The sequence below is a fragment of the Lissotriton vulgaris genome, chromosome 2_1 (genome assembly GCF_964263255.1).
Source record: "Lissotriton vulgaris chromosome 2_1, aLisVul1.2, whole genome shotgun sequence".
NCBI classification, from domain to species: Eukaryota; Metazoa; Chordata; class Amphibia; order Caudata; family Salamandridae; genus Lissotriton; species Lissotriton vulgaris.
The window spans coordinates 1,859,696,934-1,859,721,050 of NC_141687.1; the positions used below are offsets into that span (position 1 = coordinate 1,859,696,934).

A 24,117-nucleotide genomic window follows, 5' to 3' on the forward strand; every position below is an offset into this window, starting at 1 on the left:
TCATGAGCGACCTCAAAACATGGCTCTTCGATAGACCTCCTCCTTGATGGCTTGATGGACAGGACCCTGCACCTCACCCACCCCCCTTCAGCGGCTTGATGATTGTGACTACTCACACCTTACGGGTGAGTAGTCACACTCAACAAACCCATGATTGATTGCTTTACATATACAATGTGTGTTGAGCAATGACTACACCTCGACTTTAACTATTAAATAGGCCCATTCCTATACAAATGAAGGGTAGACAGGGTTGTGACATCTCGCCCTGTAACACAGCAATGTCAGAGCACATTGATTCTAATTGCTCCAACAGTTTTAACATTTAATTAAAAAAAAAAGTGAGACTATTGCAGGTCAGATTACATCCACCTTATAGCAAAGAATCAGGGGTCACTGCCGCTGTGAATGACATGAAGATATTGGTGGATGAAGAGTACGTCAGGACATTGATCCTGCTATATTTGTCTGCAGCGTTTAACATGGTCAAGCACTCAAGAGACTCCAAGACCTACACACCCAGGAGGGGGGACTTTGCGTTGAGTACAGTCCTGTCCGGAGATAAAGCCCTCGCTTTCATATCTATTTTGCCATGGTCAAGAGACTGTGGGAATCCCCCCAGTACCTACCTCCTCTCGATTATATAAATGATTTACATTTCTTTGTCTAGTTATTTTTAACTAAACGGATATCCCTTCTCCGTCGAGTTAGGAAGACAGAACTAGATTTGCCAACAAATATTTATATGATAGTGGTTAACAATAAAGTGGACGGATTTTTCCACATATTTCCCCTGATGACCAAATTTTGCAAAATTGACTACACTTAGACATTAGAGGCTCAAGCACACCCATCTTCAACGTCTTTGCCTTATGGACACCAGTCTATCCATGTTGGTCTGTTTTAAAAAACTGTCTTCTGTACCGTGTAAAATTATGTAAACAAATTAAAAATTACGCATACCTTGTCCATCAAATTGAGATTAACACCAGCAATGAGAATCATCTCGACTATATTCTGCCTTCCATGTTCAGCAGCGATGTGTAAAGGCGTTTGCAACCTCTGCGTGGGTAAAAAAACAGCAAAATAAACACTGTACCAAATAGGAAAAGCAGGAAGGTCAACAAAAACACAACAGTGTCAACTGATAGTTTATTGCCATGTCCAATGTACACTTCAGTAATTCTCATTTCCACTACACCCAATTAAAAATATATAAACCCCCACAGGCTGCGCTTTGCATTGAGTTCTGTCACCACTGAGACAAAGTAAATTTAACTGCTCGGTGCATTACATAATCAGTTGATATAGATATAATTTAATCTACACTACTGAAAATAAAGAACAAAAATGAAGTTTTATTGTATGCCATCAAACAAAAACCCAAAGTGCTTGTACGTTATGGGATCCTAGCATATTTAACCACAATGCCTAACATACGGGCCACAAAACAGTGGGTCAAACCGGCAAAAAAGTTGTCAGTGCACAAAAAGGGGTGTCTGTCTATGCATACCTGTGGGCTATCCTTCACACAGAACATCGTTGTACGTGACTTGAGAAGAATTCCTGGCTATCAGAAGGCTCATACCTAAAGATATACATGTTGGCCTGTTTCCAAGTAACTACATTCATTTGCTTCTGTATTATAAGTGCACCTTAAAGGCATTTTATCACAATATGTATGTCTTGTGGCTCTGAAGGTTTACAATTGACAATAGCTAGAAACATCCGAGACTGAATCCAGAGCTTGCAAATACTTTGGCATCAGAGACCAACAAGCATGGGACAAATCACAGCCATCTGAGTTCTGACTGTGATAACCAGTGCACTTCGCTATATGGAATACAAATGGCACTAAACCAACAGAAATCTGGTCTAAAAAGATTCCTCCCCTTTCAAATCAATGCCACAAAAATATTACTGTTTAAGTGAATTGCCCTTGATAGACAGATATCAGATTATTTAGTTGAAGTCTTTTCTTCCAGAAATGCTTTCCTAACCAGATGTTTAAGTCAATATATATAGCAAATGAACTCACAGAGAAATTCTCCAATCTTAGCTATTCCAACTTTCATGTAATGTGAAGCAACTGTAGCTGCTGGTTAGCAATATTCATTATACACAACGAGTCCACAGCAACAACCTAGTAAATTAACCAGTTGAGCTGTTTTTCCAGGAAAACCAGCTATAATTAGTCACTTTTTGGAGGTTGAACAAACAAAAAAGAAAATTGGAAAATACAGAAGACTTATTCAGTGAACAATAGAAGGAAAGTGTTACTTAACCTCTAAGCATCTGTTCTCAGCTTGGAACTCTTGGTGTGCTAAGCTTGGGATGGGTGCATGGGATTGAGCAGGTGCCTTCTACCAGATATGCACAAGTAGGATGTTGCCTAAGGCGGCCATAGTAGCACCTTTCTTGAGAGTGGAGTGCACCCTAGGTGGAGTGTTCAGAACTCTCTTTGCCTTATGGTAACAAGTCTGAATGCACTTGATAATCCACCTGGCTATGCCAGCTTTGGAGATGGGCTGACCTATGTGAGGCTTCACAAAGGAGACAGCTGGTCTGGAATGATTCAGTGCAGTATTCTTTCCGCAATTGAATCTGGCTGCGGGAAGAATAGCGGCAGCTCTCTGGGTTGGTTGAGGTGGAAGAGTGATACCACTTTGGCAAGGAACCTAGGGTTGGTTCTAAGAATTACCCTATCCTTTTGAACTTGGATGAAGGACTCCTGTACGTGAGCGCTTGCAGGGAAGTGAAAGCTAAGAGAAGACAACCTTGCAAGAAAGGAAATGCAGATAGCAGGAATGCATAGGTTCAAAGAGTGGACCCATGAGTCTGGCAAGGACTAAGTTGAGGTTCCACACAGGAGCTGCAGGTACTATAGTGGGTATTCGCTGTTTGATGGCCTTGACCAAGTGTCTCTGGAGGGAGACATCTGTTCTCTGTTCTGCATATAGGCCCCAACCACCTAGTACCCATCTGTCCAACATGATCTCCTACCGGTGGTGGAAGAAATTGTGTAATCTCACCATGACAGGGATCGGACCAGGGTAAGTCACTGCTTGGAGAAAAGGTAACCCTCCCCTTGTTGTTTCCTCTATGTGAGCCTCTATTGTAGCCTTTGCTGGTTTGGTGATGACAAGCCTACTGCAGCCTCTGGTAGGAGTGTGGCTGCTCATGCTAGATGGTCTTAGCACCCCCCTCACTAGGCTGTTACTTCCAAATGGAGACCCTGCATGGAGTAGACTGGAGATCCCCCATGGACTTGCCTGTCTCTGCATCCTTTATTTTCTTGAGCAGCTCATCAGTCTGTGGTCTGAAGAATGATTCCTGTCAAATAGGAGGGCGAGAAGATACTTCCGTACCTCGGGCTTGAACCACAAGATATGGAGCGAGGCCTGGTGCTTAAGGGTGATGCTGATGTGGATGCCCCTGGAGGCTGTGTCTGCGGCATCCAACGCACAATGGATGTTGGAGTTGGAAATGACTTTGCTATCAGATGCAAACCCCACTCCTCTTCCTGAGCGACACATGCTATAAAAATTGGTTTTCACATGCTTATAAAGAATCAAATTAATTATTTCCCCTGGAATTAACACCCTTCTTCGCTGCACCCATACGTCCATGGCAAAAACCACATTTCGCACAAACATGAATTTAAAGGATAAGAAGCGATAATCCTCATCCGTCAAGGATGTGTGGGATCAAATTATTTGTTTGGCTCAATAATTGTTTTTGCAACAATGTACTAAAATATTTAAGGTACGAGACCAGGCCCAAAAGATCAATTTCAAATTGTACTCAAGTAATTCAATCATTGGTGAAGCGTAGATGTGTACGTTAATAAGCAGAAATTCGATAATGAAATCAGCAAGGAGTGGCTATATCTGCAATCCATCTCTCTCTGCATCAGTTGTGATGGAAAACCGGTGGAGCCTTCCGCTATTGGAAAATTCAATAATCATACCCATAACCACAGGGCAGACGAAAGATCAAGCAATGTCCATAGGGCAATTTAATGAGAATTGCAAAGTGATGCAAAAGTTCAAAAATATACTATGCGATGATTAAGAAGAGAAAGGACTGATTGGGACTAGAAGCTTGAAAAGGCACCGTCTGGCAGCTCACAAAACGCAAATTTTGATTTTAGAGCGCAAAAAAGAAACCAGCAACTTTTCATGAAATGTACATTCTATTACAATGCTCTAGAATTGTGCAACTGTTTTTTTTAATCCATACTAATATAATAAAGAGAGAGCCCAAACCTTTGAGGCGGGTAATCTCAGGAACCACAGCACCAATCACAACACCCAATACAGCATTGGAAAGGGCAGCTGCAGCAGAAGGATATAGGCTATGCAGACGCCCACCATATACATTTAAAAGGTAAAAGAACTGTGCCAGCAAAGTAGTCCCTTGTGGGCATATCTGCGTTGTGCTGGGGGCGTGACAAAAGCTGGGAGCATGTGGTACATTCCGCCCTTCATGCCATGTCTCATATCGTGTGCTAATCCCACCCTGCTCCCTTTAAACACCCCTGCACCCCCATAATCATAACCTACCCTTACTCCTTAAAATACCCCAACACCCTTAAACACTAACCCATCTTAACCCTATAAATATACCCCGTACCCCAAAACCCAAACCTATCCCTAAACCCTAAAAATACCCCTGTACCCCAAAACCCAAACCTAGCCCTGAACCCTATAAATACCCCTGTACCTCAAAACCCAAACCTACCCCTGAACCCTAAAAATACCCCTGTACCCCAAAACCCAAACCTAGCCCTGAACCCTAAAAATACCACTGTACCCCAAAACCCAAACCTACCCATGAACCCTAAAATACCCCGGTATCCCAAAACCTACACCTAGCCCTAGCCCTGAACCCTTAAAATACCCCTGTACCCCAAAACCCAAACCTAGCCCTGAACCCTAAAAATAACCCTGTACCCCAAAACCCAAATCTAGCCCTGAACCCTTAAAATACCCTTGTACCCCAAAAGCCAAACCTACCCCTGAACCCTAAAAATACTCCTGTACCCCAAAATCCAAACCTAGCCCTGAACCCTAAAAATAACCCTGTACCCCAAAACCCAAACCTACCCATGAACCCTAAAATACCCCGGTATCCCAAAACCTACACCTAGCCCTAGCCCTGAACCCTTAAAATACCCCTGTACCCCAAAGCCCAAACCTAGCCCTGAACCCTAAAAATAACCCTGTACCCCAAAACCCAAATCTAGCCCTGAACCCTTAAAATACCCTTGTACCCCAAAAGCCAAACCTACCCCTGAACCCTAAAAATACTCCTGTACCCCAAAATCCAAACCTAGCCCTGAACCCTAAAAATAACCCTGTACCCCAAAACCCAAACCTACCCCTGAACCCTAAAATACCCCTGTACCCCAAAACCCAAACCTAGCCCTGAACCCTAAAAATTCCCCTGTACCCCAAAACCCAAACCTAGCCAAGCAAAAGGTGTCCAGAAGCTAAATCTTTGGAACAGTCACTATCTGGGCAACTCTAACCGTAGGTCTATAATCATGTTTCCAGGGGTAAATTCGGGAGAAAGTTCTACCTTTCTAATTCTAGATTTGCTATTCTGAGTAATCCTCAACCTTCAATGTGTACAATGAAGAAGGGAGAATGCCTCCAGAAACGTGTTTGGCAGACGGCTAAAAGAGAAACTGCAGGGACAAGTGCGCTGTGCTTCGCTGCTGCCCAAATGAATAAAAAAAGGTGAAATCTTCAACATCATGTGTGGTGCTTCACTTTATATATATATATATATATATATATATATATATATATATATATATATATATATATGAACAAGGGCTCTTGAAGCCCGAAACGCGTATTGCCCTCCTGTGTTTATCAGCTGCAATAAAGTGAAGAACCTGTGAACTACGTGGTCCGTCTCCTACTTTGCCTCGCCGGTCCTGGGTGGATCAGGAAGTGGCGTTCGTGGAATATATATATATATATATCTATATATATATATATATATATATATATATATAATCCACTTTACTTTTCCCAAGTGCCGCCTAGCAAAAACAGGATACACTGAAAGGATTTTTTTGTTAAAGAAAAACAATGTATGAGCACTGGGTGATTGTAGCTGGTATTAGGGAATAATACACTGTAGTAAAGGATACAGTGTATGCGAATCTGGTATATTACCAACATGCCACCAAAACAAAAGGGGTGTGGCTCTTCGACAAGGACATGGGAAGGTAGGGTGTGGCGGGAAAGGATAAGAAAATCATGTTCGCCCATTGACCAAAATGCCCGAAAAGCAGAAGTGTCTACGTGCACCTTCCTGATGACATTGCCCTGTGACTCCTGACAACACTGCAGATTTGACCTCCTTGTCCTATCACTAGCCAGCTCCAGTGCAATGAATTCAGGGCAGCATGCAAAATAACAGTTTACTATTATGGACTACGGTCGGCACCCAGGGCCGGACTGAGAACCACAACCGGCCCTGGCAAAGTGCTCGGCTAACCCCCCCCCCCCCCCTCCCCACTCGGAGGGGGGAGTGAAGGGGGACCGCTGAGCACTTTGCCGGACAGTTCTCGGCCAATTTTGTTACAGGGCCGATTTTGCAGGGGCCCAAAACCGGCCCCCACCCTTGCGGAGCACCGGGGGATTGCCCGGTGCCCGCTATGGCCAGTCCAGGCCTGTCGGCACCCACCATAAATAAAGCCCTTTACAGTGAGATTTGTTGCAATCTGCCTGTTTATTGTGGTGCCCCTAAATAGCTTGCCTCAGTGACAATAGCGTAGCAATGACCTTGCTCTTAACATATCAACGGCCTTGTTGTCTGTTGGGGTGCCAGTGGAAGGGCAGGATGTTGAGATGACACCCCTGGACCAAAGATTTGCAGTAGATTTTTTTAGGTCGAGCCTAGCGCAGCTCTCATGCGATGCTCTATGGGAGGCTTCTTGTGAGCACTCCAAAGTTCTCCGTCTGGCTAGGACTTCCCCCAAGCTTTAGGTTGGTTATTGCCTGTGTCATTTACTTTTCGTAGCCTGCAAATGGCTAAAGGCGGGCGCATGTGCTTGTGCAAGCGAGCAGTGGCAGCAGGGTGCCAACTGCATTCCTTACATTCTTTGCAATGCACGCGTACCACTCGCGGTCTTCTAATACCGGGCGACACAAAATGTTTTACTCCTGCCTTCTGCTGAAAGTATCTGCTTATCAGTGTCTGTATTTGTTAAACCAGTATGGCACATACCACGCCTCAATTGGATTAAAGCCGGCCGCACTTATTTTTTTGTTCGGTGTGATCCCCAAACACAGGCGCAAGTGTTTTTTGTTGCTGTTGTTATGGTTTAATTTAAATTAGTGGAGCAGAGGCAGGAGCTATAGTAGTTTGCCATTACCAAGACTTTATCTTCTAAGCGTTCCACAATATGCTAATTCAAAACACGCCCCCTGTCTTTCACAACCCCCCTCACCTCTCCCACAAGACTCTCGCCCCTGCCCCTCCCTCATCCTAAGTGAATGCATCCAGCTGCTTTGTGGCAACATCTAACTACTTTCCTACTGACTGGCTCTCCCGCAACACTTAAAAAAATGTATTAAACCAGCACGCACATACCGCTCTGCACGCCTCAGCTGGTTTAAAGGTTGCTTCATGGGTCTTGCATTAGCGACAGTTGAAGGTATTAGCATTATCTTATTTATTTAAATAACAATGCCTTTAATTTATCTTATAAGGTCCCAAAGGCGAGACCTATTGACTATGCCAATGTTAATGCTTGTTTAAATTAGCAATGTCTAGACTCGTCGGCCCGAAGGGAAGTGAATGTTATTCCCTGATCTATGTGTGGCCAGATATTGTTCTCATACATGAACTAGTGGACCCACCTGAGTGCTCTGCATCTTACCGCCATATCTTCCAACTAAGGGTCTGATTACGATGCAGGCACAAACGGCTCCGGACGTCGGTCAGAGCCCTTCAGCCTACATCGAAATCGGCTCGTCGGATTCCTTTCCGACTGACCCATTTTGATGGGATAGGCTGGAAGGAAATCCGAATCGGATTTCTGAATGGCATCCTATGGGCTCGGAGAGCCTTCATTAATCCCTCAGCTGGCTCTTTCCGGCTAAGGGATTACGATGGCAGATTTCCACTGCCTTTCTGTGCCGGCCTTTCCAACACAGAAAAGACATTGGGAACCAGGCTTTGGGGACCCCCAGCAGGGCCCCCATTGGTGCAAGGCTGCCAAATGGCGACCTAGGTGCCCCCCTGTTGATCCCTGCACCCGGTGACCGGGTGCAGGGATGAACTGCACCTCTGTTCTCTGCAATGAGAGCATGCATTCCATTCAGAATGCATGCTCCCATTGTAAAGTATAGGATTGGGTCGCATCCTACTTGCTGGGCTGGAACCGACGACAAGAGGTCATTTGGTTTCAGTTCCAAAACGATTTTGGATGAACTTCAGTCTGTCTGACATCGTAATCTGGTCCTTAATGTTGAAACAAAGATAATTACCAAGACCCTCTAGTCGCCTGTCCAAGAGACAGACGGGTGGGTGCACAGGGACCAATCCGCTTTTATGCCTGGATGAGCAATGAGCCATAACATTAGGAGGGTCTTTAACACACTCGCTCTAGTTTATAAGTTATAAGGTCCATTGGCACTTTTCCTCACAAACTTTGAAAAACCCTTTGACTCTGTAGGGTGGCATCATTTATTTCTAATGCTGAAAAGGTTTAACGTTGGTCCCCAATTTGGTCAATATGTACAGTTGCTGTATACATATCTGACAGCACAGGTTAGGTTCGGAAGGCCACCTCCTCTGCTTTTCGGGTGCCGCAAGGTACTTGAAGGGCTGCCCACTCTTTCCCTTGCTGTTTGCTGTCACATTGCACCCTTGGGTAGGTGGCCTTAGGATGGACGATCAGGTCAAAGGTTTTAGGTGGACACTGGGGACTGAAGATAGGGCGTTGCTCTACGCTCATGATGCCTTGGTTTTCCTCAACAACTTGCACTGGTCTGGTCCTCATCTGTTACTGATCCTCCATATATTTGGAAATGTATTTGGCCTTCACATTAACAAGAACAAATGCTCCTTATTTTTCTTAGAGGAACCACCCTTTGACTTAAAATGGCACAGGACATCCAGGTGGCACTCGATGGATTCAAGTATCTGGCATATCCATAACACAACATCCCCAGAGAGCCTGGATGATGAATATCCAACCTCAGCTTGATCAGATTTCTGTTGGCGTTAGATTTTGGTCAGGACTATACCTGTCCCTCTTGGGTCGCTCAGTAATGGCCCTACGCTGGCCACTCTACCAACAGCAGAACTTCCTGAAACAAAGTCCCATATAATTTCTTTGTAAAAATAAATTCTATTCGTAGAGGTTTCCTGTGGATGCATGAGGTGGTTAGGATCATGTTGGGAAAATTCTATAAGCCAACCTACGACGGAGATATAGCCAAATAGCCAATGCTAACATTGTCTCCTACTGCAAAGTTGCTCACTTAGAGATACTGAAAGAGTGGTGGTATCACTTTCATGGCGATCCTGCCTTCGCATCCGAAAAGTGGGCGATGCAGGAGGTGCAGCTCTACCATTTTCACTACGGTGGTACGTCCCACATTTCTCTCTCACCAGCTACTGAGGTAGTACTGAAGATCAGTCAAGATACAAGAAGACCCCTGGGGTGAGAAAGTTAGGTTAAAATAGGAGACCCCACTGAGGGTGGGAACTTAACGCCTACAAGTGTCCAGCTGAATGGATTTCAATAATGGAATACCATCAGGATATCTGTGGATGTAATGAGGGGGACAACCATGAAATCTTTTGCAGAGCTGCATACTGAATATGAACTCCATTGTAGTCAATTTCTCAGGTATCTGCAGTAACGAAACTCCCTTATCCCACACATTGGGAGACAAGAAAAGCTCCAAGACATAAACCCCTTGGAGGCTAAAAAACTGCTGAATGAGCTCAAGGAACACATGACTTCCCAAATATACAGGACACTGGTTATAAACTAACTCCTTCACATGTCATTAAGGAGCTTTGGAAGGAGGCTTAGGGCCCTGAGGATGACTGGAGGGAAGCATGTGCCATACCATGAAAAGATGCAGTTGCATCGCAGTTCCGTCTTATTCAACGAAACTACTTACACCACACTTATTTTACACACCATCGCCTATGGATAAACGGGCGGATTGAGTCTCCATCATTCTTCCACAACTTAACACATGACAGTGACTTGTTACATACAGTTTGGAGCTGGGAGTGGTGGCTTCTTGCTAGGATAAGGTTCTGTCAATGGATGAGAAAGTGTTGGGTTGTCGACTTCCCCGGAACTCTAAGATGGTTCTCCTACACATTATTGTGGACTTGGACAGCAATAGTTATGAAATGGCATTTCTTTAGATTGCTCTATTGGTCAACAAAAGAGACATTGCTCTGGCGTGGAAAACTCTGGATCCCACACCTGAAGAATTGGAAGAAAAGACTCAACCAATGCATGGGGCTGGAAGATCCAGTGTATGAAGCAGTTAGAGGGGTACTGTACTTGACTCAACAGCTCGAAGGATAGGGACTTCACATGAGTAGGTCCGTACCTTCTCTGTTGCATGATGCCAGTTAAAGACTGTCATTTGTAGGAGTGGGGGAAGGAGGGAACTGTGGTCCGCAGCTAGGTCCCTTATTTGATCAAGTTTTTTCACAGCGATATGGAAGAAAACAGTGCTTGTCTCCGATTTGTCATTGTGAAAATCAATAAAATGTGTTTTAAAAAAAATAAAAAATAAAAAACGCGTAAATTAAACTGGACACTCAGGGTCCGATTTACTGTCAGCTGCAGTTCCCCTGTCATGACTCGAGGCTAAAGCTAGTAAGGGCACTGCGGTGGTAGCAATTTGCAAGCCAGAAGTAGAAGCTGCTTCCCCTAACTGAGCTCTATCAAACACTTAATAAGAGCTGAAAGTGATCAAAAATCAACCTGCTCTTGAAGACCTTATGATATTTAAGATAATGAGCAGAGAATGGGAGGTTTGTCTACACTTTGTTCCAAGGGCAGGCCCTACAGGAGAATAGTGCGCCATTGCAAGTGGCCCCAGAGTAAAGGGGGTTAGAGTAGCATCTTGGCAGCAGATCTTAAGACAGGGATTTAATTGCTAACAGGGATAGAATTGCATTCTTTTTTTACATAGGTCGCCCAAGATGGTGGATATTTTGAGGCAGACGTAGGGAATGTATGACGAAATGTGGCGTGGCAATGGGGGTCTCCTTATTTCAGTACAATCTGATGTTGGGGCACAAGAGTAATCCACCATAACACTCCCCCCCACAGCCAGTTTTTGACCTGCAATTTGAAAGTTATGGACAATGAATGACTTAAAGCGCTGCATGGTCTACTCAGAATGCTCCTCAGTCTAGAGAGGTTTCAATGAACGAGAGGGAAGAATGGTTGGTATCCAACCAGGCGCACAGTATCCCTTCCACACTATTCCGCAGATCTTGAACACAAAGTTATTGGCCCAGCAGGAGCATGTAGTGTAGCATAGTGTGTTTGCAGGTCATTTCGGCTTGGTTGAAGAAGGCATCGTGCATAGGACTTTGAAGTAGATCTTGTATTCGAGGCTAGGCAGCCTACAGCGTTTAGAGTGCGATTGACGTGGCCTCGTCTCTTTGCTTAGCCACATCCATGCTGCATGGTTCTGAATTCTATGTAGTTCATGCTGGTTTTCTGAATGCTGATACAGCGTATATTACAGTAGCCTAAGGCATGCTTGCATTACTAATCTCCTCAGACATAAGAAAAATCACAAATATCTCTACACCAATCAACACTTGGACAGACTCAAGTAACAGCTGGTACATACAAATTAAAGATAACCATCTTGTGAAATAATTTATAGATGGCCCTAGCACACAATAACCAAATCCAAGGAAAAAAAGATGGTGAAAGATTTTCCCCCATGCACTGGGTCTTGACCAATCAATCCTTGATTAATGAACAAGGGTGTGTTGCTTGGGGTCGGGAGGGGCGGGGCAGGGTGTCAGGACAGTGCAGCAACGTCCCGGGAAAGCAGCGGTGCATAAGTCAAAGATGTGCTTCCTTGTGGACAAACACGGTTATGTCCCAGGACCCTCTAGCATTAGCTGGTATCGAGCTGGATGCGTTAATGGAAATGCACCAGATGAAAACCTAAAAGCAGTCAACTATGCAAGTATTTTAAGTTATTATGCAATACATTATTTTATTCATTCATTCATTTAGTCAGCTATGCAGTCCCGGTGGCCATAACATGGAGCATGGTACATCCTGTCAGTAGATAAACATGGGGATGAAGAAGAAGGGATGTAGACATGCCTGGACAGTGCAGCCGAGGTGTACCGGGGAATGGGCATATGACATTTATCATAATAATGCTTGGCAACAGGACGGAGTTACACATACCACATTTCTATTCCTTGGATCTCAAGTTCTCCTCTGTGTCCATTCATAGCTTAAATTGCCCACATGCTTTTAGTTTTCATTAAAGAGTAGTATAATTACGAGTTTCATTTCTTATCCCAACATAGAAATACGGAAACACAAAGAATTACAGGTGCGTTTTAATAAAAAGCAGCGAATTAGCAGGTGATTTGCTTCAGAAAAAAACATTCTGTTGATGATTCTTACATAATCTGGAATATTCAGGTCGCATTCCGACTCGATGAGAAGTTTGACCATGGAAGGGAAGTTCTGCAGCACCGCAATATGCATGGCAGATGAGAGTTGCTGTGAAGAAACCAAAATAGAGATTTCAAGTTCCAAGAGGGGCTATTTCTGTCCATGATGTTCCAAAAATATCTTAGTTTACTGTAGTCTGTGGAATGTTTTATAGGATACGCCACATACAAAAGGAAAGGTAGAGATGGTTCCACAATGGTCACATGTACAGAGGTGAGCAGGTTGTCCAGAAAGGTCGTGTTTTGCACATCGTTCTTGGTCTAATAAAAGCTATTGAAGGAAGGAGAGAACCCTCCTGTTCTGGCAATTGAGAGTACATGCATGGTTATAAGACCCCTATAACTCAGCTGACTGGAAAGATGGGCCTCTAGCCATCACTTGGCAAAATGGCATGTGATTCAGCTCTTAATGAACATATTGGTGAGGAGAGGAGAGGGTACGGGAGCCAAGGGGAGAGGTAAATTAGGGGATTCGGGGGGTAAGGGGGGGAGTGGGAGTGAAAGGGCAGGAGGAGCGTCCTAGGCCTTATGCCATGTAAATCTCTAACACGACCCTGGAAAGCCTAAGAGGCCGGGACTGAAGGTGCAGAACAGTGCAAGGAAGACGCAGCTGTGAACGCCACCTCTAATCTATCTATAAAAGACATAGGTTTCTATGGCTATGTAAGTCTGCATAAACTTTAAAGCGCTATGCACAGGACGCAATCTTCAGCCATACAGAATTGCCAGCTATACCTTACTTACGTGGTTCACAGCATCCAGGTTTATGCCTGCATCGATGAGGTGTCTGCCCATATCTTCATATCCGTGAAATGCAGCATAGTGAAGGCAATTCATATTTTTCTGATGAACAGAGAGACCAGTAAATTGCAATATTTGTTCACTGTTTTTTTGTTTCACGACCTCTCCCCCCTCAGTCATTACACACATGATCCACCCTGCTCAGTGACTCTACTCAGTACCATTCCATCCCACTTCCTCCCAGTGCTTTCCTGCTCTGGTGAGGATTTTCGCTGACAACCAGAAGCCGCTACGTCACACCTCAAATACCAGGGACCGCTCCCCTGAGAGGGGCTGCATTTACTCTATGGTGGGATTTACTGAAAGCGGTGGAACAGGGGTAAAGAAAACACAAAAAAGTGGTGGTGTATGCATTTTAATAATTATTGGCACCGTTTATGGCTAATTTGCGAAGTGGCAGGCTACGATTCGCCCATTAATTGCCCTTGTGTGGAAATGTGGCCCCTGATCACACCTGCATTTCCTGTGTGTTTTTTGGCTGCAGCATGTTAGTAAATGGGGTTATTTCCATTTCTTGGGCTTCCAAGCACCTGTGAGGTATAAAGTTATGGGCTCTAGGCCCACATACATTGTAAATAAGTATGACACAGACACTTAGTATAGTACTCCGAACTGGCCATGAGCATGTGCGCGAGGGCTCTTTTATTGGCAACGTCACCCGACCGGTGACACCTATGTTGGATGGGTGTGAGGTGAGAGTATGGGCCAGCCCTCGTGGGAGAGGCTGGTAAAACGCTTGACTGTGTCCAGCAAGACACAACATGTAGGAAATCTCACTAGTTTATTCGGAGTTTTATAGATGGCTTGTGCCACATGAACTTTATTGCTTTGAGGGAGGATGGGAGGTGCACAGATGCAGGTGACAGGAGTGGACTAAGAGCGAAGGTCATGAAGTAGCTAACTCCATTTGACTGGGAAGGAACAGGAGGACTTCTGCAGAACTTCATACAGTTAGGTACAATGTGGAAATAGACTACTAATGGCTATATTAGTAATACTGACCAACTACATACTGAAAATAACCTAGCAAACTAAATTGCCTGCCGGTAATAAACGTGCTATTTACACCCAACATCACAGTGCTCAAGGTTGAGAGGCTGAGCCGCCTGTGATGGTTTTGGAACCTGCGCTGGCACCCAATCACCTGAGCTTCCTTACTTTAAGCTCCCATCTGCGACAAGAACAGCAAAGCATAAAGTTAGATAGTGAGATATACTTATTGCAAAAAATATTAACTACATTCATGGTTCTAAAAGCTACTTAAAATGAGCAGCTTATCAAAAATCTATGCGTGGCTATTTCTGCAACAAATCTGGAGCACGAACACCATGCCCGGGGAATGTGACCCTGGAGAGATTATTTTTTTCAAACTATCACGGTGGCAATAAAAAGCAGCAATCCTCAACAGTTTGAAGCAGAAGGACTGCGTTATTAAAAGGTCAAGTAAATGCACCTCCCTTTTGTCATTTTTGTTGCAAACGTTTACTTACTGGTATTTACTTAAAAGTTAATGTGCTTGGTTAGACCTGCTCCATATAAAGCATTTGAGTGGAGTAGTTTCCTCACTGTGCAGAACAAGGGCAAGTGCAGGGCAACCAGATGACAAACACCCACAGTCAAAAAACAAAACTAACTGCAAGCGTTATAAGCTGACAGGAATCGGAAAGGGCACACCCAAAATAATATCCGGAAACTCAGTAACGACAGAGGGCCAGATTCACAAATAGTGTTCCATAAGCAGGTGCCACTTACTCTTGATTTACTCCAGAAGTTTTTGTTTAACATCTTCAGTGTCTCGATCTAATTTTATGTAAAGAACACAGCTGATCGCCAACTTTTTCACAGATCTCATCGGTGCAGTAACGGGGAAGAATTAGAAGCCTATGGACGTACAAGGTCCATTCTGGAAATCTGCCTGTCTTTGCTCACTTCCCAAAAGCTTCTGGGTTCAAGCGAGTTCCCCGATACAACGAGAGGATGGAGTGACGTTGAGAAGGGGACAGGAGAAGGGATACACTCTTGTACCAACAATTTATAAGGGGACAGTCTGCACTGAAGTGTCTTTCTAGTGTGAACAAAGAAGGACATGATGGCTCTAGCCAGGATGGCGGAAGAAAACATATGCAGGTAATTACGATATTCGTTATCCTAGTGGCAGACAACATATGATCAACTTGTAAGGTTGCTTTTAGGTCGAGCATAGGCAGCCATGGTGTAATCTCCTCTTGAGGCTTAAACCACACGCATCAATTCCATTTGGTTCTTTGTTGTGCCAATCAGAAATTCTGGCTTTTTATTAGTGGTTTGCTATTCAAAGTCCCTCCTTTCCGTGCTTGGTTGATGCCCAGGTGATTCTACTCAGTGAACATTTTTGTTACCCATCGCCTTGTTCACGCTTCTTCCTGTTACAGCATGCGATGGCCCCTTCTCGCATCTGGGCATCACAGCCATGGGTCGACTCGTTACAGCACTGCTGTTTATGGCTCTCTCTTCCTGGTAATTTGTTGACTCGGTTTTATTACTCATTAGGGAGCACCTGAGCGGAAACCTACCAACTTGGTAGGTTTCCGTAAGCTCCTTAAAACATGGCTATTCGACCAGTAAGCCGGTGTGTATCTGGTCCTTATCTGATTAACCACATGCGCCGAGACACCCACGGGTAATTGTCGCGCAATAAAAATCTCAAATAAATAAATAAAAAAATAAAAAATGCCACATCGATGCTCTAGAGGGCGCCAGTGCAAAAGCTACCTGCTGCTGAGCATTGCAGTATACAATGAAGCTCAATTTCTGCATTTTCTTTTCCTTATGCTTCCTTCATAGCGGTTTTAACAGCAGCGCCGAATCACCAGTCTCTGGCTTAAAAGCTCATGCATCCTGACCAAGCTGGAATTCAATGAGAGTGACGAAGCGATGTCCTTATTGGCTATTTATTGTGTGTTTGCCAAGGATTCCATGTTGTCTATCAGTGGCAAATGCCTTCCATAACTGTGAGGTAGAAGAGGCAGGGCTTTAAGTGTGGGGGGGTGAGGGGGGAGGGGGAGCTTGAAAGGGGGCTCTATTTTCGAGCCTCAAAGGTCAAAGGAAGGGTGAGCAGATGTCCCGTTTTTTTTTTGGTGTTACTAGTGTGGGTAACATGTCTTGATAGTGAAATACTGCCAATTTCGTTTTTCACTATTGAAAGGCTATCTTGCCCATTGGATACCATGGGGAATACTGTGTGACATGTTTACCTGCATATCTTCCCATAACAGCAAGATAGACATATGGAATCTGGTATCCCTGAACTCAGAATTTAATAACACATCCTTTAATGGTTTTTAAATTCTAAGTTTGGAAATAGCACTTTTAGAAAGTGGGTATTTTCCTGTTCAACCTTTCTGTGTACCTCTTCCTGGTTGCGTATTGACTGTCTGGTTTGTGAGTGACAGGGGCTGAGGGCGGCTCCAGGAGACTGGCTGAGTCAGCACAAGGCTGAATAGACCCATCTGCATGTAGAGTGGTGGGAGGAGTAGCACATGGGTCTAAATAGGGCTGTGCCTGCCTGCCACAATGCTGGCTCCACCTCCTGAGGTGCATCTGATGGCCCTGGCCCACACTCACAAAGGAAGAAGAGGTGCACTGGCAGAGTGCACACAGAACTGGTTTAGATTGGGTCTAGGACCCCTCACACAAGAAGAACAAAGACTTTTGGGGTATAAAAGTAGGACTGGAGCCCCAGTAAAAATAGATTAGGAAACTTTGTGATCAAGAAGGAATCCGTGCTGAGTGTCTGGGAGCGGACCTACAGTTGTTGTGATTGCTGAGGAAGGGACTGTCTGCTATGTGCTGTGTCCCTCTAATTTGAAGAGGAGCTGGGCTGTGTGCTCTGTCCCTCTGAAGCCTGCCTGCCTCCAAGGGCCTAAGAAGAGCTTGGAGCTCAGGGATTCTAAGCTACTTAGAAAAAGTTGGACTCACAAAAAGTCTGCTACATGATATCTTGATTGCAGTAAGTTCAGATGGAGCAGCAGTAATGTTTGGTTAAAAAAAGGAGGAGTAGTAGCATTGCTGAAATCAGAATTTCCAAATATTGTACTGACATGGTACTGTTTGGCTCATAGACTAGAACTTGCTGTGGCAGATACAGTTGATTAGGTTGCCAGGGTCAATCATTTCAAGATTTTCATGGACTCATTGTATGCCACAAACAGCATGTCACCAAAAAACCAGAGACAGCTAAATCTGGCCGCCAGGGAGCTATGTGTACAGCTTCAGAAGATAGGGAAAATGCTTGATACTAAATGGGTAGCATCCAGTTACAGATCTGTGAAAGCTGTTTGGAACTGCTTCCCTGCCTTGTGCAAACATTTTGAGAATGTTTCTAAAGACCCATCCAGACCCATAACAGACCGGAGTAGTAAATAAGAACTTTATTGCGTGATTAAAAGAAAAATCATTGCAAATACTGAATCTTAAAATTTGTAAAAAAATGCATTTAAAATACGTATAAGAAGGGGAGACTGTTTAAGTTCCAATGTCGATAGGGACAGCCGATGGAGCTTGCCAGAACTTTAAGCCAACAACGAATCACAGGCTTTTGGCCCCTCGCATAGTTTTTTTTCTGCGTGGTCCATGAACTTTACCAAGGCACAGTTTAATTTAGTGTTCCTGGGGTCAAAGCAGGCCAGAGCTGCTGCTCTGCACGATCTGATCATGTTTCTGTTCCAAAGGTGCTTCAGAAGGAACCGTCTTTCATTCAGCAGTTTTGGACAAAGACATAAGATGTGCGTGATGTCTTCTTTGTGGTTCCCACAGAGTCGACAAAGTTCTCGTCCATGATCTCTTTTCCATTTTGGGAAATGGGCCAACAAATTAATAACTCCCAGTCTAAATTTTAGGAATTTAGATTTAGTTCGTGCAGTAAAAGATACTGTTAAGTACTGCTGTGGAGTCAACAGAGCGTAGGATTGCAGAGTCAACCACCCATGACTTCTTTTTGCCAGCCGTGCCTTATCTTCCACTATTGACAACTTTTTCATAGTTCCGCTAGCCGTTTAAATTCCTTTTGGCTTACATGCATGCTCCAAAGTTCATTTAGGCATAAGGTTGTTAGGCCTTTTTTCCAATAATCGTTCCCTGCTCGCCATGAGTTCGTATCAAGACTAGCCCAAAGGTGGTGTGCTAGACTGCCTTCCTTAGATGATCTCAGTTTGTGACAGCACACAAGAAAAGTCATGGCTCTGGCGTATGGTTGATGGCAAATTCCCAGTTCCAACCTGATTTGTGCCGGAGATGTTTGAATTGGAAGTTTGAACACTGTTCTATAGATCTTAGTAATTATTTTGTCCAATTGGTCGCAGTCCAGACCTTTTAAGACTTCGCTACCGTAGGTTAGAGTGGGAATGATTTGTGCCTGAGCGGCCTGTAAGGTAGGTGCAAAAGTTGGCCCTTGTAGTTTCTTGTGAATGGATCCAATTGCAAAGGCAAGTGCTGCACCCTTCCTTTTTTGTTCTTCTAACTGAGATTTATATCTGTTGTTGTTGTTGAAGATGACTCCAAGGCACTTAGATTCGACAATGCTTTCCTTATTAAGGGTCCAAGACAGTTTCTTAGCTCTCCCTGAACGAACCGCCAAGATTTTAGTCTTCTTATTATTAATCTGTAGGTTGTTCATATTAGAATAGTCGGAGGTGGCGTCCAGGAGTCTTTGCATGCCGATTTTCGTTTTACTAAGAAAAACAACATCGTCAGCGTATAGTATGTTTGACAGCAAGAGACCGGTTACATTGGGAGCATGTAAACAGACCGGAGTAAGTATGAAGGTGTCTTAAAGAAGCTTACATCCTATTCTTGTATCAGAGATTTGGGGGTAATGTGTGATGCACTTCAAGAGCTCAAAGACTTATCACTCTCCTTACAGCGGAGGGACATTACAATTGTTAATGCCCACAGACTTTGTTAGTCAAATACGTATATTTAGAGCAATGAAGGACTCACCAGGGGAGTTTGCTTCTGCGGCTCAGAGAGCAATTGACGAGGACAAATTCAACAATGTTCCTCTTTCCATGGTAGAAGTAACTCCGTTGCCCTTAATCCAAATCAGTTTTACCAAAGTATGTCTGTAAATATCAATAAACGATGTGCCCTGGATTCTGAGAAAGAACTTATAGCCAGCTTAAGCGTGCTAGATGCAGGCAACTTGCCTTCAAGTGATGAATGCATTCTTCATGGTGAAACAGAGATCCAGAAACTCAGCTGCCAGCAAGAGATACTATCCAAGCTTTTAGACTTTCAAAGATTTCGGTGGAAAGAGAACCCCTGAAGCATTAAAAAAGCTAGTAGTTTGCATGGGAACCCTGCCAGCAAGTAATGCGGATTGCGAGAGAGGTTTCAGCGCAATGAACTTAATTGCTAGTCCAACAAGGGCCTCTCTTCTTGTAGAGACCATTTTTTCATGCTTATGGGTAAAACTCAAGGGTCCTCCATTTGAAACATTTGACGCAAAGCTGTATGTAAAGAGTTGGCTGGCAAAAGTTAGAAGGTCTGCTGAAGAAAATTGTTGTGAGAAACCCCAGCAAAATAGACACAGTGAATATCTTCAAGGGTTTGGGGAAATCCTGCAATAGATTTCTAACTAATGTAAATAATTTTTACATGTTTTTTTTAAAGTGTTTGGTATTTTATGGCTTATACTTAATAAATATACTTTTTTGCCTATTTTATTATCCTTTGCAGGATGCGACTTCATGATTTTCTTAAGCACACAATGCTAGTTATCTTGATTTAGACCACGCCCCTACTCGGATAGGCCACACCCCTTTAAGAACTGTGCAATGCCCCATTTAGAGCACCCCCAGTTTTTTTCCCCACTGAACACCCTGAGAAGAGGTAAAAGAAACGGAATTAGGTTGGCTGCACTGGACTGCTACGGGGTCTGCTAGTGACCTCTGAATTTAAGTCTTCTTCCACCACACATTAACGCTCGTGTCAGGTTCACTCCTTATTCTGGAAACAGAGAAAGACCCTACACTGCCACGGACGTGTGGATTAATAGGAACCTCTCCTTTCCAAAGCCCTTAGACTAAAGCAAGGAGGCGGCTCATATAAATTGGCTCTGTTTTGTGTATTAATCAATAAAAAACAATTGCTTTCAAGTAATTCTCCCGAGAGAACTGCAACTTTGCAAGAAAAAACAAACTTACTGGTGCTTATTTTGCTCAATAGCACCCAAAGGGCCTTTCCAAAAGCATCGTCTCTGTGGCCCTAGAGGCATCCACAGCTTCATACAGAACCGAATGCAGAATAAATGGTGACATATTTCTGTTGCTGTTCAGTGTAAAGTGCCTCACTATTCCTGGTCTCTCTCCCTGCCGCCCCATTAAAATAATTTATTGCTGCCGACTTGCTCTCCTGTGTATTCCATCTGTATTTGTAGTTAAAATTATTGCATCTGTAACTCCCCAAGAAAAGTCCTAAAGTAAGGTCCTGGTTCAATCGTCCCAATACTTTTGGTATGCCTGGCAAGCCTGAGTCACCCCGGCGGTGGGGACGTTCATCTTCACCTAGATATATCTGGTGAAATGCAGGTCAAATATTGCATTTTTTTGCACACGTTCCCCCTAAATACTGGCTAAAACGACCGACAGTACGGAAGGCCGAATGGACTTGCTGGGATTCAACATTGTCACCATGGAGTCACACACACAGTGCTTTAGACTGAGGATGCTTTACTCTACTGACTCATGGGTCAAGCATCAGTTCAAACAATCTAGAGATGCAATTTCACATGGCCTACCCACTGTGTTTGGGAACTGTCTTACGATACAAAGTGTACTGCAGGGGATGGGGATGTAGCACTTTTCAATCGTAATTTATTGACTTGTGTAATTAATTGGCTCCTGAGTGAGAGCGGGGACTATGATTGGCCATGTGGCATTTGGGTGATCGTGCCAGCTGTCTCTTTTTATTTCCTGGGGACTTCTGGGTACCCGAGAGTGAGTAGGTAACAGTCACGTAAGTAGAATTCTCACTGATCTGTTTGAAATATTAAATGTTAATTAAAGATGTTAATTTGAGAAAGAAATGTGACATTGGACAACATAAGTAAAAAACATTGTCATTTACAATGCCAAGAGCTTAACTTTCACATATGCATTGCATGATCGCATTGCAAATGCTTGTTTTTTACTGGCGTATACACTAAGCTTAGTGACCTCCAGGCACTTGCATTTTTGAGAGGCATGGTAAATGACGACACAAGGAGAAACAACTATTTGCTTGTGACCTGAAAGTTTACTCAAGGGTCGAGCCTTCCTTTTTAAGGTTTAGTCTTCAATCCTTTGCTAGTCCTTGACAGTGTAGAATTGCCAAGGATGGTGTAGGCAGACCAAGTTTACCAATGGTGCAGAAAGAACCAAATACAATGTAAGTCCCAGTAACAGGAGCATAGGAAACAAACAAAGAATAGGGGGTATTTCCGGGAAGGAGAAAGATACCTATAAATCAGGATTAGATTAAAGTACCTTTCATCTACCTTTGCGCAAATTACCTCTGTTTGTGCATTTACTTTGGCCCCAGCCTCTAACAACAGTTTCACACAGTCATGGTGTCCACCATCAGCAGCCAAGTGCAGAGCGGTCAGGCCTTCCTAGAAACGAGAGAAACCACGATGCTCATATTGCCTTCTGATGTTTTGGATTCAAATGGGATTTAATCTCAACATTCAAAAAACTGGTGGAATACTAGTTTACCAAGTAAAACTGATTCTGCCAGGTTTTATCAGTTACATATCACAACATCCAAAGACTTGCAATTTTGGGATGCTTCTAAAACATGGAAGCAAGAAATCTCTGTATAAAAAACATGATCCTAATTTCCTTATTACACTCTAATTGTGATATAAATTGTTACTTGTAATAAGGAAATGATACAGCTACTGTATTGTAATAACGTATTACAGTTGAGTGGACAGATCATAATGCCTTATGCCAGAGCCACCAGCTTATCTGAAAGGCAGGCCAAAGAGCAGGACTGCAGCTGCTGCTTAATCAACTTAAAGGAGCAACAGCTTGTCAGCTCTTTTCAGAGTATTTTGTCCCAGTAAAATAATTTATGCAGTTTGTAATAGGGACGCAGGAGTTTTATCAGCAGGTTACCACAGATTTTGAAAAGGAATTAAACTGCTTTACCTTTCGTGTTTGTGTCAAATTACCATCTATACATTGGTGTGTTGATTCTACATACCTGCAGTCAGAGCATGTCCTTCATTAGAAGGAACAAAAGACCAAGAACTTAAAAAGTTGATTTTAAGTATGGTGATGGTGTAATATGTGTGGTCATATATTATATAGAATACTATACTTACAACTATACATTAAATGATATTGCAAGTTACCTCAGAATTCCCTCTTACTGTAACAGAACTTCGGCTTTGTCCCATTCTACTACATGGCCACGACACTCCGTGTGACTTGCACTATCCTTACAACGTACCATAGGATATACTTTATCCTGTATATAGTAGTTATGATAGGGATTTAAAAAAAGATAAGTTTTGCCAGTTCATTTTTATTCTGCCTGATGTTTGAACAAGGAAGCCTCTTAGCAAGAAAAACAACAATGAAACTCCCCAATGTTTTTCAAATATTCGCTTTTATCTAGGCTCCAGAATAAGAAATTGCACATGCATCAGTATTGTAGTGGATGGTCTTACAAAGTTCCAGGTGTTGCCTCCCTTTGAGTATGTAATAGAACATTTTGAACAACAACTTTTCTGAGGTGGAGGAATCACTTAAATTAATACAATGACAATAGAACACCTTTAACAAAATAACACTCTCTCATGATTCAACAGAAATAGGTGAACAGAAAGGGATAACAAGAGATAGAAATATTGAACTAGAGATAATGTTAAAACAGAAAATACATTCTGGGCTGAACAATATGTCAAACAACTAAAAATTGTTCTTTAGTATTAACTAACTAAAATATATTTGTTTTACCTTGGGCAATCTGAAAGAGTACATTAATAATAGCTTCTCAGGGCTCAAACATTCTTAAAATAATATTCACTTTTTACATACAATTTAACCAGCCGTGTGCACCCCATCAAACAGCCTAAGTAATACTTGGTGGACACCTTCTGGTGTTAAGTCTTCTGTAAAGCTCACACCTGCTAGCCAGTTGCACAAAATAGTAATTTATCATCTTCTTTTCATTCAAGTGTGCAGGGTACGTGGAACTTGTTACAGCAACGGCCTCCCAATTCTTTGCTCCAGCTTTTTGCTCCTCCCTAAAATCATCACTGGAAGAGTTCAATACAATTCTTAAATACCTTTTTTTACCCATACCCTATGTAATATAATATTTTGGTGGCTTTCTACCATTCTGTTTGCCCAGAGGAAGAATCTTCCAATATTGCATTGGGGTCGATACATCCACAAATGAAACACAGATTGTGCATAAAGTAGTGTCTAGATACAATTGCATTTACATATTTTTGTGACCCTCTGCGTTTACTGTACATATAAGTTTACACTCTTATATTTTTTACTTCTTGCGCTTGTTAACTGCAACATTGTGCAACCTTTTGTATTTTGCCACCACCCCACT

General features: G+C 43.3%; 1 protein-coding gene across 2 annotated transcripts in view; it reads right to left on the reverse strand.

Moving 5' to 3' along the window:
• Positions 1 to 24,117, reverse strand: part of ANKDD1A (ankyrin repeat and death domain containing 1A) — a 392,066-nt gene that overhangs the window by 86,227 nt on the left and 281,722 nt on the right. For both annotated transcript variants that reach the window (XM_086958048.1, XM_086958049.1), the window contains exons 8-11: positions 22,055 to 22,153; positions 13,471 to 13,569; positions 12,677 to 12,775; positions 964 to 1,062 (exon numbers count right to left, since the gene is read on the reverse strand). In XM_086958048.1, coding sequence (XP_086814174.1) covers positions 964 to 1,062; positions 12,677 to 12,775; positions 13,471 to 13,569; positions 22,055 to 22,153 — 396 coding nt within the window. The remainder of the gene's footprint in view (positions 1 to 963; positions 1,063 to 12,676; positions 12,776 to 13,470; positions 13,570 to 22,054; positions 22,154 to 24,117) is intronic.